The sequence below is a fragment of the Diabrotica undecimpunctata genome, chromosome 4 (assembly GCF_040954645.1).
Source record: "Diabrotica undecimpunctata isolate CICGRU chromosome 4, icDiaUnde3, whole genome shotgun sequence".
Classification (NCBI taxonomy): Eukaryota; Metazoa; Arthropoda; class Insecta; order Coleoptera; family Chrysomelidae; genus Diabrotica; species Diabrotica undecimpunctata.
In genome coordinates, this window is record NC_092806.1 from 109,938,917 (window position 1) to 109,956,511 (window position 17,595).

Here is a 17,595-nt window from a genome sequence, read left to right on the forward strand (position 1 = left end):
CAATTTAGAAGGCTAATATTAAAGAAGAAACAAGCTTTAAAGCCTACATACAAGAAGAAAGAAGAAGAAGAAGAAGGAATAATATATGGTCGAAATGTAGACTAAGCACCTATATAAAACCTCTCCTCGAACAAAACTCAGATAGCCGTATTCTGGCCCCGATAAAAAATACATGAATTTTTTTTGCTAAAACTCGACTAAATTCTTGCTTAATTCCACAAGAGTATAGATACGGCAGAAAATGGTTCAGATAACTAACTGAAGTACAACTTTGTTAAATTTTAAAATTATATCGACCACGCAAAGTAATCAGAGCTTCAACAAATTGGACAAATGCAATTGATAATTGCAAAAATAGTTGTAATGTCCGTCACCCACGTGAACGCACGTGCTAATGTCCCCCGCAATGTTTTCTCAAACAGTGAATTCATAGCGATTTTATATATTCGTAAAAACGGAGATAATATTTAAAAGCAAGTGAACCAATTGTGTATTTATTAGTAGAGTTCTCATGGCGATACATTCGGTTGCAAGAACTTAATGACATGTTTCTAAACTGTTTCCTATTGTTTAACTAATTGGATAATTTCATGTCTACTAACGTTTTAATATTGTGTAACGAAAAATTTTAAGACACATTTTTAATACAATAGATTTTAAGATACATATACCAATGCGTACGGTACTAGGAAGCATTGAAGGATACAGGAGGCCACTGTAAAAAAACGGCGGAACTACAAATAATTAAAAAAAATAGCTCACTTCATTTTTTTTCACTTCCTTGCAAAAGTTTTTTTAAACTATTTTTGGTTTGGTTATATAATGACTATCTACTTTTTTCAGGCATTAATATCGTTCGAGAATTTTTGAAATTACTATTTATTTTTCTTTTTCCAGTATTATACTTAACTCTAAACTGGTATTTTTCTTCGTATTTTGTCACACAAGCCCCAAATAATCTTTTGGGAGATCTCCAAAATCATGCACATGCGCTATTAAATATTAGTCGATTAATAGTACTGTAAATAGGTAGTTCTACTGTATGGTGTCCATTCTGAAACGACGATACCAGATACGTATATTTTTTTACGACTCTGGATTCTATTGTTATCGATGGAAAACGGTATACAAGTGAATAAGCACAGGGAATTGTTTTAAACGATGATGTTAGTGATATTAGTGACACGCCAATTATAGACAGTGACCATTATAGTTACGCAGAATACTATATTGGATATTGTTATGAAAACCATATTCCAGAGAATACAAGGATTGATGATCCAGGGCCTTCAACAATAACGATTCGAGACATCAGCGATCAGAGTCCTGTACTTTCAGTAGTAAATAGTGATGATGAAGAAAGTGAAAGTTTTCAAGAATCATCAAGGATAGTTTATAGCAAAAATAGATACAAATGGTCAAAAAATCTACCAATTAGTGGTAGAACACGAAAGCATAAAAGTCAATCGCGGTTTATATTTCAGCGCAATGTTGAAAGTAGTGTTACTTCTTACTAATAATTGTGAATATACATATTTTATTGGAAATTTGACTTTTTTCAAATATAGAACTGTACCTCAAATTCGATGGGCACAATTATTGTATCCAAAATGACTAAGTGTTATTTTTGACACGGAGAAGGAACTGCTAGAATGGCTAGAAAAACTGTCCGACATGGAAGGATGTATTAGTGATGATAGTGACTGCGAAGAAGAAATACAAGTAAGACAAAGAATTGGCCATATGATAGATGATGTCTCAGAAAATCAAAACGAATGGGAGAATGAGGAAAAGGAAGAGGATAATGAGGAAGAAAAGGAGGATGATAATGAACAGGGCGAAAATGATGGTAAGTATGATAAGTTCATCACTCTAAAAAAATGTGTAATATGGTTACAGAATGTTCAATATGTAACACAACAATTATTTAATACAATAACCCGGGTGTCTAATGACAACTGTTCTGAGGAATATCCAGTTACATATTTTCTGACATATTTCTTTGAAAGTTTATTTGAAAATTTCGTTCAATGCACGAATGTGTATGCTTTGCAAACTGGAATTAAGAAATTTGTACCATGTAGCCTTCAAGAAATAAAATCGTTTTTTGGTCTTATTTTTTTATAACAGGCTGTTTAAAAGTTCCAAGACTGCGAATGTATTGAGACAAATCTTTAAAAATTAATATTTTTCCAGATACAATGACATTGAATCGTTTTTTTAAACTTCACACCCACATACATTGTGTTGACAATCTGGAACCTAGACAGAGCAACGACAAACTATGGAAAGTTCGACCAGTTTTTAAATCAGTTCTAAAGAGATGTAGAGAACTGAAGATGGAAACAAATGTTTGCAGAGACGAACAAATCATGCCCTTCAAAAGGATATTGTCTATAAAGCAATGCATCAAAAACAAACCCAATCCATGGGGAGTAAAATTGTATTTATTAGGTGGTGAAAGTGGATGGATTTACAATTTTCTAATCTATCAAGGTAGTACCACAGAAATAGAACCTTATTATTTGAAATATGGGCAGGGTGCAGCTATTGTATTGCAATTATCAAAAGTACTTAAACTTAATAAGCATGCATTGTACTCTGACAATTATTTTTATATGAGCTATAACCTTTTACAAATCCTCAACCAAAAATCAATACTTGTTACTGGTACTGCGAGAATCAATAGATTTTTTAAACCACCTCTAACTGATGTAAAAGATTTTTCAAAAAACGAGAGAGGATCAACGGAACAAATTATCTCTTCTGATGGAATTATAGTAACCAGATGGTTAAATAACAAGCCACTAATAATGGTATCTAACTTCGTTAGGGTTAGTAGAGAAGATGTTGTAAAACGTAAAAATAAAAAACAAAGGGTTTCATTGACGTAAGTCAACCTAAAGTTATACAAAAATATATAAGTCCATGATAAAGCACATGCTCTCATTGCGTTTTACAGAACAAAAAATCGTTGCAGAAAGTGGACTGTTCGACTAATCTTTCATGCAGTTGACATGGCCCTAACAAACTCTTGGTTAGAGCATAAGCAAGACATGCATACTTTAGAAATTCCACAAAAAGATATTATGGACCTTCTACACTTCAGGATGAAAGTTGGTGAAGCTCTCATAGAAGTCAACAATTTCAATAACCGAAAACGGAGAAGACCTTCAGGCGATACAAAAAGTCCAGTAGTAGCTGCAAGACATCAAAACATTGAAATTTAGGTGCAATTTGATAATATTCGACATTTTCCAGAGCACCCACAGCTACCTATACCTTTAAGATGCAAAAACCCTGGTTGTACAGGAAAATCAAGATGGAAATGTCAGAAGTGCAATGTCAATGTGTGCCCACAAAAGAAAAGAACTTACTTTTTTATGTTTCATATGCGCTAGTTTTTTAGATTTGTTAAGTACTTTTGGGTAAAAAATGAACCCATAATAATTTTTTATTATATACATGTAATTTTTTTTTTAATGTCCAAAAAGTGTTTATCGGTTATAATATATCGGTTTACCTAGATGTGGTCATGTGTACTTTAAATATAAATTCTGTGCAAATTACTAGCTATAAGAAAGATAATAAATTTCTCGTATGTACGTAATTGTGTCTTGAAAGTTGAAATCCACAACTATTTTAAGAGGTTAATACATTTCGGAATCATTCAACAATGAGTTCAAATTATATTCGTTTTTTATGGTCTCGAGTGGAAGAAGCATAAACACAATGTGTATTTATATAAATATATCATACGTAAATAATGGTATGCCACTCGAAAATCGAAAATAATAAAACAGTCTTTGATCTCAATAGAGCTTTTATTTTTTTAATTGTAATCTGCAGTCCAGATGAATAATATAGTGCTTGAGCTGATGCCAAAAATACAATTAAATATTATTCACAGAAAATGATACATGGTTTGTTTTATTGATACGTTTCAGAGTGAGGTTATATAATACTTGACTGACGTGTGGGTGTAAACTTCACTTTACGAGTCACTTAAGAATGTGTTTAATTTATAAACAAAGGGGTTAACACGCAAAATTTGTACGAGTGTCAAGTAAGATTTATTTGTGGAATAATTATTACACATTAAGTTGCTTTATTATACTAGTTGAAAATGGTCAAGAGTTACAAAACAAACATTATAAGACTATGTAGTATCGAAAAGTAGACAATACAAGACGACGTTTCTCATGATTGTTCATAAACTAATACAGAACAAACTGGATAAAAGACGAAATTTGGTTGTCGAAATCCATTTGATCCACGATGTTTATTAGAGATATAACAGACCTGGAGAACTGTAAGACCAGCAAGAAGCGTCACTACCTGACTTGATAATGACACGTGCGACCTTGCCGAAACGTCGTCAAAATGATGGTTTTTCTCTAAGACTTACTAGCTTGTTATGTCACATTTACAAGTTGTTTTACCAACCTTGTGAGCAAGCAGGATTTAGAGCTGGATACGGAATAAATGATAATTTGTAAAATATTAAGTCGTCAATTGAAAAAAACATTGAATATCCTGAAACTCCTGATACTTGTCTTTGTCCACTTTCAAAAAACATTTAACATGGTCAATAAAAGTGAAATGCTTCACGCTCTAACGCAATGTAAAATACACTACCTATACATATCCCTCATCAAATACATCTTTGAGATCGCTACAGTTTGTGTAAGAATGAGTATACTGGGATGAGAGTCGTTTGATGAGGAGACAGCAAGTCTCCTAAATGGTTTACAATTTTGCTAGAATAAGCATGTAAAACAATATTGGAACGAGGAGGACATCAATGTAGATGAAAAATTGTTAAACATTCTTAAATTTGCAGATGACATCGATCTCATTGCGGACAGCTTTAACCAGGTAGAGATAATACTCCAACAGTTCCATACTGACACAAAAAGCGTGAGCCTTACACTATTTTTTTTTCAAAAACACAATTTATGACAAATTTAGTCTACAGCAAATATATCTTAGTTGAAGACATGGGCATCGAACCAATTGACTCCTATAAATATTTGGGCCACGAGATCCGAAAAAGTCGAGACAACCAAACGATCTGCATTTGGAAAGATAAAGGATATTTTTAAGTAAAAGATCCCAATGTTTCTGAAAAGAAAAGTATTTAATCGGTGCATTCTATCACTCACAAGAACAACAAAAGTAATGGAGAGAATAATGTTGGGGATTTTTTTACGTGACAGAATACCTAATGTTACTATACACAATAACAAAACAGAGTTATGACGATGAGATGGGCATATGACATAAACAGAGTGACTACAAAAAATTGGATTCAGATGGCGCAAAATCGAACTAAGTGGAAAAGCATGCGAGGGGCCTGTGTTCAGTAGCGGACGTTGGCTAGATGATTATGATCATACCAATTATCACAATATCGATAAAAGCAATCTGTAATATATATTCAAAAATTAGTGAGTGAAATACAACGAGAAAATATTTGCAAAAAGGGGTTACTTAATAGGATCGAATATTTAGGCAACGTATAAAAAAACAATATATTTTGAAAAATAAAAGTACTTAGAAATCTAAATGTGGTACTTGATTATTATATAAATGCTACGGAATTGAATGAAAATAGAGTTTCAACTGAAAATTGTACTTACGGTGACAACTGGCTAAAAAATCTCTATCTTCCTTAATACTATCCTCTTTGGGTCCGCCCATATGCGGTGGTGTCGGCAAACCATACATATGAAGAGGAAAATGCGGTTGCTTGTCCGGACTGGTCATGTCTTTATTGGGCATATTCCTGTCCATAGGAAATTGTGGTGGTAATCCTGCATATGGTAAGAACGCCCTTGACATCATTAGATTAGGCGGAAGAAGTTTAGGCGCAGTTGCTGCTACTGGCTGATCTTGTAGAGGAGCAGTGGGAGTACTTTGTGGACTTGACCTCGCAGAACCGGAGCTCGACGATTTCGGTTTGCTGAGGTTGAGAGGTGCATCTGGGTCCGATGGGGGTGGAGGTGGCGTAGACGGCGTCGTTTGTGGAGGTGGAGATCGTTTTTCTGGCGGTGGTCCCGTCATGTTTGGCATTTGAGCGAGGTGAGCTGTGGCTGAGATCCAATTTGGGACTTGATGTGGAGGGAGCATCTAATGAAAATAAAAATAAACTTATCATTATTAATTAAAGCATATAATTAGTAAGACATGTCTTCACGCTCTAATCTGTTCTGTGGGCTTTCTGGATTTTATTATTTAGGGTTGTTCTTGACAGTTGACCATCAGACATCTTCATGATATAACGAGCCCATCGAAGTATGCGGAGTCTAGCACACTCTGAACATTTAAACTGTTAGTGAAGTTAAATGGTTGTATTTAGATATCCATATCTCACTTTTCTTTGGTCGATCCAAGTATCTTTCATAAACTTCTTTTTAAAAAAATTCTAATTATCGTTTTGTTTTCTGCCATCACCCATGTCTCGTAATCATAACATACCATTAATTTAATGATGGTTTTATAGACTTTAATCTTCGATTCGATTTCCTGAGTACGGTTTTGGATAGGTATCGGCATATAAGGTAGAGAGAAGGCATTGTTGTTTAATGCTTCTTCTGTTTCCTTTGTACTTTAGATTTCTAATTTAATTTTTATTTTCTCTTGTTCAATCAGCCACAATCTTAGATCGAGTGCAAGAGTGGTTAAGCGCCTACTCGTATTGTACCTTACCTTCCCCTTGTTCGGCAATATTTAGAAGATTTATTCAGAATTTGTTTTACGGTAAGGAATTGATAGATTGTCGACCCTCCTTGTTGAAAGTCGGTTTGCTATTTACTAATAACCTTTTTCTGAGGTTGAATGCTCTTAGTGTCAAAAATTAAGTATAAAACACTATAAATATATAGATTCAATATAAGGAACATGCTCACAAAATGCTCAATGTTTAGTTATATGAGTTCTAGTTGTTTTAGTGTAAGAAACCCGAATTCACAGAGATTAGGCTCTCACTAATCTGTTAGGTTAGGTAACCTAACAGATTATAATAATATAATAGTTACTTTTTTAGAATTATCATTAGTTAAACGTTCTTTAAAAATTGTAGGATATACAAAAGCATAGCACCAAAGCAAAAAAAAACAATAATCTGGAGTCTTACATGATTTCCCATTGGTGATTTGGCAACATTTTGTGGCATCGCTGGGGGTTGTAACCCACGCAGCTGTTCCAAAAAGGGCAGGAACATGAGCCCTGCTTGATGAGGACCTGCAGCATACTGTGCTGTTATCTGGCCTTGAAGTTCTTGAAGTTTCTGTTGGTGTTGTAACAGCTGTTCTTGCTGTAGGCGCTGGAGTTCCAGCTGTTTTTGGTGAGTGTCGTTAACTAGTTGACTGGCACTGGGTGTCTGAAATGAAAAAAAAAATATGAATTGGAGTGTCATAGAGAATAGTGTATTCTAATAGTAATATATTTCAATCAATAATCCTTATATATATATATATATATATATATATATATATATATATATATATATATATATATATATATATATATATAAATATATTCGGAAAATACCCATTTTTTTAATTTTGAAAATATGCAGATTTTATAAAAGAAAAATTATAAAAGGTGTAAATTGCGAGATGACACATATTAAAATAGAAACAATTTATATTAATAATAAAACCGATTAAAATTTAATTTAATAATTGTAAACACATCTCCTACGACACTAGCGTGGGTCACATCTTAAATGTCCAAACATAAACCATATGAATTTCGTTCGTATACAATGTATGTAGTCTAAGTTGTGAATAATACAGTGTTCATTTATAATGGCAATATCGAATGGCAAAACCGAAACGTTTTAACAATAATAAAGTTATTTATTAATCTCAGATCGATAAACCAACGAAACACGGACAAAAATAATTAAAGTATATAATTAGAAAATAACAAACATAATGGTTTAGATTCTTTGTTTTTGAAAAAACCATTTATCTTGTCTTTTTATGTCAATATGTAGAATAACCTCTCGTCCAGCTGCTTTTCATACCTAAAGTGTATAATTCTTTACTTATGTAGTATTATTAATTTATAATAAAAACAATAGGTAAAATAAACATATTAGAATAATAAACTGGAAACGAAAGTTGGGACATAATATATAATGTTGTAATCTGGGCGCTCCCGCCAAAGCTTTAAAACTTTAAGAACATTCGCCATAAATTTAAATTAACAGAAAGTCTGAAAAAGTATACTGAGTAGCAAAGACTAACTTCCAAAAACCTTATTTGTACAACTAGAGCTCATATATTTTTTAGGTTTTTGTTTATAAATATTGTTTTTATTATATATATTATTTTATTATATATATTTATTATATATATTTATATATTGTATTTTTACTATTGACTTCATAAGAAAGAAAGCTGAAAGCCTTTGAAAGAAAAGGAATATATTTAAACCTATTAAAGAAAACAGAATATGGAAAACTAGGTACAATCATGAATTCTACCAACTATTCAAACAGTCACCGATCTCAGAATTCGTTAAACATCAGAAACTTCAATGGGTTGGTCATTTAGTGAAAATTGAGGCCAAAATATTGCCGAAAAGAGCCTTAGATAGTAAAATGCAGGACGCAAGATCAAAAGGAAAACCACGGAAAAGGTGGGAGGATGAAGTTGGAGGCATAATTTGGAAAGACAAGGCTTGATTTGAGCTGTAGTGCCATTGGAGAGAGAGAGATACCTAGGTAAGAGCTTTAGTTCATTTACTTCATATGTAGTTCACATCAAGCACGATTTCTAATTTAAATTTTCGTCAATAAGTAGGTTTGTCATGTTTTTGTGTACTCTGTAATTATCTTCTTAAAAAAAAGTGTTTAAATTATGTAGAGTAGGTTACATTAGATATTAATAGTCTTTCACTATGACTCATCAACATACAGAATTGAGTTGCTGGTTGTTTACAGTGATGAAATTTCTATTCTTTGAAAACAAATACATCTGAGCTTTGTTTGCTTGAGAATGTTTTGCGGATTAACAAACATATAGCTAATGATATGATTTGGTATTATTAAAAGAATTAAAAATTGCATTTTGGATTGATAGATTGGTTGATGCTGTTCTCTGGCTGCTACCAAGTAAGATAGGAGTGTGAGATGGATTGATATAACTCATAACAGTTGTCAACATCGTCAAATTCCATTTTTAACCATTTGTTTGATCTGAATACGATTCTAAGTTTTTGCGAAACTTGTGAGGAGAACCTTGATTAAGAAGTGGTGACTGTATTTATTTTTCTCTTTTATACTCTGAAGATTGTATTAATAATAGAATATGTCACAATAGTACTAGCACTTAAAAATTGTTTTCCCTTAAATTTTCCCGTTGTTATTGTTATGTGGTGAAATTAAAACCAACCGAATAGACCTTCTCGAATAGAAGTAATTACTACACTTATTATAATATAAATTAGTAGTCAAAAGTGATGAATAGTAAGCAGAATATTTTCTAGCACATTTGTTTATTAATGTACTTATTAAGTAAACAATATAATTTCATTTTATGATAATTTGGAAGCCTAGTGATATCTCACAACTGTGTTACTTATGAAAACCAAAAAAGAGGAGGGAGTACAATAGGGAGAGAGAGAAATAAGAATGTTGTTTAAACTTTTATTATGGAAGCAGCTACGTATTTGGCTACTGTACACATTATTTCAGTTGTATATTTTACTGCTAGTTTAGAAAGGGAATCTCATTTAATTTCCTTAGAACGAACTAGTAGGCAAAGTATTGATTCAGTTCGTGTTACAGATTAACTTACCCTAAAATTTTACTAAAATTACTATTAGTAGCTATGAGCTGAACACAATTCAAAATCATAGACTATAACAATCTGGCAATAAAAACCTTTCACAAATTGTTATGATTTTTAATTGAATCATTATTATTGTGGCATTTTACTCTTTAGTAATATATTTTTAACCACAAATTATTTTTTTAAGTTACCCATTGTAGTTTCCATCCATTTCAAAACTCGTCCAACAGTTATGTAAGTTTCCTATAGAAGGAAACTTAAATATAGCTCACGGCTAACATACGTAAAATCATGTACATTAGCTAATTATAATAAAACAATTCATCGAGTCTGACTATTTATATTCTGAAATATTTACTAATAATTAAGCTGACATTTTTATCAAACTCTTGTAAATAAACCTTAAAATTTCATGAAACATCCAGAATGCAGCCAAGGCTGTATTGGCTTCAGGCTTAAAAATACTTTCACTGAAAAAAAATTTCCAGTAACATTTATTAAAATTAAAAATATTTTCACTGCTCCTGTTCTGAAAATATCCAAAAACAAACAATAACAGTGCATCTCTCGACGTTGCTGAAGTCTTTTATTTTTTCGTTTTCGGGATGAGATATATTAAAGAATTGTCCATCTGTTGCCTCCGCTGTGTTCCTTTTCCCCGAAGATTCGCAGGTTGCCAAACGCCCACAGTGGCTAAATTTACGTCGGCACACGTCCAATTTTATACTCCATTCACTGCAACTTTAATACAGAACTGCATACCTTACACACGAACAGCGGCGTCACATTTGGGATATATTAAGTTAAGCAATAATTATAGAACTGGAAACCAGTAGCATTTTTCTGTTATAGTAAAAAAATATTTGAATTGTGAGTATTTGATTTTTACTTGCTAATAATCGTTAGTATGGTCTCGCATTCACAATCTTTTCCTTATTTCATTATTTAAAAAAATATATTTCAACACCATATTACAAATGTCGAATGTACCATTCGATTTAAGAGACTGTAATTTACATGACAGATCTTCATTTGATTTGCCGATACATTTTGATGGTTTTAAGTGTGTTACTAATTAAATAGTAATATAATATTGTACAAGATGTACTAGATTTATTCTGAGATAAATTTGTCTTTACATCAAAACATCTGAATAAATATTTTACTCTTAAAATATTATTCTATTCTTCACCTTTTTTTACTTTATAATCATCAGCACTGTGTGTTATTTGTATGTAGTTATCGAATAAGGATTTGGTACTTTTTGTCCAATTCGTTGTATTTTTTTTCTTGCTATCCTAAAATAAACAATTATTATAGATTACAGATTGTAGATATAGGGGTCGTGTCTGGTAGACTTTTCCAAACGCTAACCTGAAAGATTGTTTGTGTATACCATATAAGTATGTTTGTGGTTTTCATACTCACTCTAGCGCCTGTATCGAGCTTCTTTTGGATCGAGGCCTTGATTTACCAGTAACTTAAACCCTTTTTTCTCACTTGTGACGAAAATGAATGAATAAGTGAAAATCTACATTCATTCATTCATTTTCATCATTTTTGAACTTCATCTCAGATTTTAATGACCACTTTTCAGTATTCTTTTTCACCATTGGAAGTGTGAGTGGTAGCAGTATCCAGCTCCATAGTTTTTGGATGACTAGGGCAGCACTCCCGTTTCTTGATTGGTTGTTTGTTTGTTTCTGGTTAATTCTTGCCTTACGAAAAACTAGAGAAATAAGCTTATAATGGCAGATGAGCCATTTTTAGCTTCTACAAAATTGTGCCCACAGACTTAGCGACTACTAAGTATGAATAGCTCCTTCACGACGAAGGGTTACGGCTTTTAGAGGGAATATACATATGAACTTTTCTAGTTTTTTAATTGAAAATAGTCTTTATATGAATGAAGTGTATCTTTTGTATGTACAATTGGGATTCTTTTAAAAATATTTCAACTACAAAATAGATCATTGAGATCCATCATGGTACACAAAAAACGCCGATCCCAAGATACCAACATGCGATAAAACAACACTAGCAAAAGCGTTTTTTGTTAAACAAGTACTTTAAAAATACCACATATTTAAGTGGGTTTTATCCTATTTTCCTATTATTCTTCATTCACAAATGAATTATTTTTGAATGCACTGGAATTTTTCGTAAGTAATTTGTACTTAATTCCAACTTTTTTTACAATATAATATCTTGATATAGCTTCTTTTAGTCCTTTACCCGCCCATGTTCCGACAGGAATTAACCACAAAGTGTTGAGTCAAATACATGTTTTAAATTACTTCGAAAGAGGGCACAACTTCCTTATGTTTTCGTCCCTGTCTACGCCTCTGCACACAGGATGTTGATGATATTTCGCTGTTCTGAATTAAATCTTTTTTCCAAATAATGCGTAACTCACATTCATCTTTTTAATGATCGTTTGCGACCGTTTTGAAAAAATATATTCCACTTTTTTTGCGTTTGACAAATAGCTTTCGACAATAAATTTTACACAACTGTAATTGGTCGGCTTTTAAGTATGTCAAGCTTAGAAATGAATGAGCAAAGTTTTACTCTTCTTTATCCGCTGACTGCGGATAAATGAGTTAAAGGAACGTATTATTCACATGAGAGGTTTTCAAAATATGACTATTTGAAAGAGTTTTAAGGATTGCGTAAAAACAATAGTGTTGAGAGCCGACGAAGAATTCTTGACAAGATAGATTAAATATTTCGAGATTTCTTCTAATATGTTTCTTTTACTTTTTATTCACTTCACTCATATATTTCTTGCTTTTATATTTCTTGTATTTTCTAACGATCTAACGGTATCGCATGATAAAATGCTATATACAGTATCCTGCTGGAAGCATGGATGTTGACAAGAAGCTAGTTACGACGCTAAGAATGCTTGACTAAGGCTGTAGTGTTTAATTTATTGGTATGTACACTATGTTTATGTCTAACAACCCTTCTATGTACATATTGGTGTGTTTGCCCAATATATGTTGAATTATAGTCTTTATAATTTATTTTATAAGTAATATCCGACGGAGAATCTTTATTAACATTGGGTTTAAATTTGGAAAACTATTTTCCGGATGTTTTTGATGATTTATGTCCAACATTCATATCATACTTTACCAATCTTTTTGACATTTGTTCAGAGAATCCATTAATATATGGTAAGGGTATATTATAGTGTTTGTTTGATTTAGTGACATTACTATTATTATTAATAGGTATGGTTTGGGTTTGTATTGGATTGGTATCGGAATTAGATTGTTTTATGATAATGCAACTTCTTTTGATAAACACATTTTGATTTTAATTTTGATTTTAGATTAGAATTCCGAAACATATTGGAAATACTAAAAAATCTCCATGTCACAAAATATGTGTTGACCAGTGTAATTTGCCTGTATTTTTAATTGAAGTATGATTTTCTTATTGTTTGGTAGAAGATTAGCAAAACTAGATAGCACCTTAAGTACAATGACATTTAAAAAAGCAGTATCAAATTAAACAATTTTGGTCAATCCAGATAGCCAGGAGAGATGTCTTAACAGTATCCTACTTCTCTGCGCCAAATCACAAAACCATCAAAGATGAGAACAGAATGCTGATAAACAAGACACTAAAAAGATGGAAAGAATACTGTAAAAAATTGATGATGGACGAAAATGTGGATAACTTACCAAAACACGAAGACACCACTTTTGGGAAAAAACCTGATATACTCCAAGTAAAATCGAAGACAAAGAAACCATTAAGCGGTTGGTCTAAACAATATAGTCTTCAAAATAATTTGGGATCTAGATGACCGTGGAGTTAATGTGATACAGCAGATCTATCAAACAGTAATACACGTGGCCTGAGGATTGGACAAAATCACTATATATTCCTATATACACACAAAAGAAACACGGATTCCTTAACACTAATTTTACACTATGGAACAAATAATATTAAATGGGAATATTTTGCTAACTTCGAAATTGATATAAATGAATTGTTAGAAAAGATTAAAAAAATCAGTACAAATAAACAACAAAACAAGAATCAATAACAAATAAACAAGAATCATGACTATAAACAGACTGTCAAAACAGATATCAACAATATCACCGTTGTCACCCAATTTGTCTTCCTACTTTCTAATCATTGCAAAAATCTCGAAACGCCTGTTTTTCTATAGGCTGCTGAATGCTGACTCTCGAGAAAAAAGATAAAATATTCATTGATCGGTTCGAAATCTGCTGTTGGAGACGAATACGTAAAATACCTAGGTGGTTCGGGGAACAAATGAGTTAGTACAAGTAAAGATCAAAAAAATAAAGAATTTGTATGTAAAACACTTCTTTGTTATTAATAAAACATTGATACACTTCGCACAATTAGATTCTTTCATTTTAACTCCTGAAGTATGTATAAAATTTAAATGTTTCTCTTTGAAATGAAGGTACCTGAATAATTACACAAAGAACTCTTGTCGTCAACTGCCAGCAAATCTAAAAATATATTTCCCTGATAATGAACCCTTAAAGATAACACATAAAAAATCATAGCATGGTTATTCTAACAAAGATTTCCTTGTGAGGCAGGTAAAAACAAGTACTTTTAAGAAACATATTCAAACAAAAAGAATATTAAATAGAAATTTGCCGCTATTACAGTGTGGACAAATAATCACATGAAAATTAAATCTAAATATATACAACTTGCATCAACAGAATTCAAGTAACAGAACAAACATTTTGATAGTTTGCGTTCGTTTTTCGAAGGGATGGTCTCGAGAATCTTACCATACAGGGAAAGGTCAAAGGTAATAGAGATAGATTCAGACTTTTCACAAGATACATGGACCGCGTTGTCGCAACTATAGGTGTTTTGATGTTAGGATGTACGAGAATGAGGAGAGGGAGAAGCGAAAAAGCATCGGAAATATTATAAAATGTCGATATCATAAATCGCCATACTTTTAATTGGATCTTAATAACTAAGAACAGGAATATAATAAACAAAATATCATAATTAAAGAAGATACGATATATTTTTTGAAATTAAAACATATAATCTTAATGTACTAGCATTCAAAAGTACTCTGAAGGATTTAAAAGTAGAATATTAACGATATCATTCTGCATGAATAATTGCTAAAAATTTATAAGAATAATCTATCTCAGGGCTCCCCAAACTTGGCGTCGCTACGCCCTGGGGCGTCGCTGCGTTGTCCCCGGGGTGTTAGCGCGGACTTTTATTACAAAAAAATATATTAATTTGATTTTAAATGAGTATAAAATATATGTATTAATAAATAAATCAAATAAAAAATATAACATCAAGTCGATAGAGCCTTGAATTATCCAAAATTGTTCAAAAAATTATCCCGAAAATTATCCGATGGTCCACGAAACTATCCGAAAATCGGACAATTATCCAGACTCCCATTGCCCGTGTTCCCTACAGTCACGCGTGTTATGTCATTTAGTCAAGCTTTTGTTTTGTTTTATTACGGAGTTTTTTGCTATCAACAATGGATACTTATATTCAAAAGAATAGAAAACGAAGTGAAGAATCAGGCGAGAGCAGTAATGTTAATTTAAGTAAAAAGAAGAAATATTGGAAATATAATGACCAACATTTGGATTTTAGATTTATCTGCGTTACTAAAGGACATGTAGAACTTCCACAATGTGTTGTATGAAAGTATGCTTCCTAATAAACTAAAACGGCATTTGGAATCAACTCACAGTCATTTACAAGGTAAGCCAAAAGACTGTTTTGTAAGATAATTGCTAGAGCTAAAACATCAGATTACGACTTTGGTTTTAAGAGCATCAATTCCTACCAAAGCATTGCTCGCCTCTTACATGGTAGCTTACTGGGTTGCCAAATGTAAAAAACCACACGATCGCTGAGGAACTGATCTTACCTACAGCGGTTGATATGGTAACAGTGATGATTGGAGAATCGGCAGTTAAAGAAATAAAAAAATGTACCTCTTTCAAACAATACGGTTAGTCGCCGTATTAACGACATGGCAGAAGATATTAATGAGTAAATTGTGGGGAAACTTTCAGGTTTATTTGCCATTCACTGGACGATGCGACTGATAGTAATGAGGATGCTCAATTGATATGTTATGTACGGTATATACAAGAAACAAATAATGTGACGATAGGACTGAAAATAATATTAACTGGGATAACTGGTAGGCGTGTGAACGGATGGTGCCCGAGCGATGTCTGGACAGTATGGAGGCCTACAAACTCTCATCAAAACCAAGGCTCCAAGTGTAAAATGGACACATTGTGTCATAGAGAGGCCTTAGCCGCAAAGAACGTTACACCTGAATTAAGTGTTGTGATGGATAGCACTATTAAAGTGGTGAACTACATTGAAACACGACCCGTGAAATCAAGACTTCTCCATAAACTTTGTGAAGAAATGGGGGCCGAGCACATCTCGTTAATTTATCATTGCAACTCTCGTTGGTTGTCCAAAGGCAACGTACTCACACGTGTATACGAATTAAGAAATGAATTTTACAAGTGTCTACATACAGAATCACATGATGATGCGTAAACCTTTATTAATTCAGAGTTTATAATACAATTAGCATATCTCTGTGACATATTTAACAAACTACATGATCTTAATAAGTTTTTGCAAGGAAACAATACTCATATCCTGCAATTGACAGATCAAATTACTGGGTTTCAAAAGAAGTTGCTCCTATGGAAGAGAAAACTAGAATGTCAGGAAATTTACTGTTTCCCTGCTTTATAAGGTATTCTACAAGAAAAATCGATAGAAATTCTTGATCCCTCTTTAAAAAATATGTCCACAACACATGTTATCATTGAGCGAACACTTTGAGAAATATTTTCCCGAAGATACGGAGCAATATGACTGAGTCAGCAACCCTTTCCTGTCATCCACGCCATCGACACTTTTAACAGAGAAAGAAGAACATGACAGAATTATCCTGTGATTCCAGCCTAAAGCTTCAATACGACAAGGGCAACTGTTTGGATTTTGGAGCTCACTTTCTCATGAATATCATGCCATCAGCAATGCTGCATTAAAGGTTTTATTACCATTTGTGACTTCGTACTTGTGCGAAACGGGCTTTTCTGCAGTAATTAAAAACAAGTACAGGTCAAACATAAACCTAGAAAAAGAAACGAGAGTGGCAATTTCCAAACTGGAGCCCCGGTTTCATAAGCTTTTCATTTTTGTGTGCCTTTGTTTTAATTTCGTTAATTTCTAATAAAAATATAAATGTTCAAATAGTGTTTTTGTTATAACTATAACCTGTTACTAGGCTAGTACTAAAATTGGTAAGTATTATTAGGAGTTGGGTTGAGGGGGCGTCGCAAAAATATAGCAAAGTCCCAAGGGTGTTACAGTACGAATAAGTTTGGGAAGCCCTGATCTATCTAGTAGTACCACACTCAACGTATATATACTGTCGCCCAGCCTGCTGAATTGTGATTGGTCAAATGGCAACAGTAATTGCAGCCAATCATAATTCAGAAGTCTGTTGCTCATTTTCTGAATTATCGTTGGTCGAAATGCATCCGAGCTGCAGCCAATGATAATTCTGAAAATTGGGCATTGGTCGCCGTGCTCGGTCAATCGTAAAAAGGTCCAAAACGACCGTTACGATTGACCTACTTTTTTCTGCATAAAAGAAGTGCACGACGGCCAGGAAATCAGACCGGGTCAGGATATGTCCGCTGGTCCAGCCTTCTAGGCAAGTAAGATCCTCTGGTTGATTCAGTTC

At 32.8% G+C, this 17,595-nt stretch overlaps 1 protein-coding gene across 3 annotated transcripts in view; it reads right to left on the reverse strand.

Moving 5' to 3' along the window:
• Sox102F (transcription factor Sox102F) overlaps nt 1–17,595 on the reverse strand; it is a 445,538-nt gene that overhangs the window by 18,233 nt on the left and 409,710 nt on the right. For all 3 annotated transcript variants that reach the window (XM_072530009.1, XM_072530011.1, XM_072530010.1), the window contains exons 4-5: nt 7,139–7,384; nt 5,643–6,132 (exon numbers count right to left, since the gene is read on the reverse strand). In XM_072530009.1, coding sequence (XP_072386110.1) covers nt 5,643–6,132; nt 7,139–7,384 — 736 coding nt within the window. The remainder of the gene's footprint in view (nt 1–5,642; nt 6,133–7,138; nt 7,385–17,595) is intronic.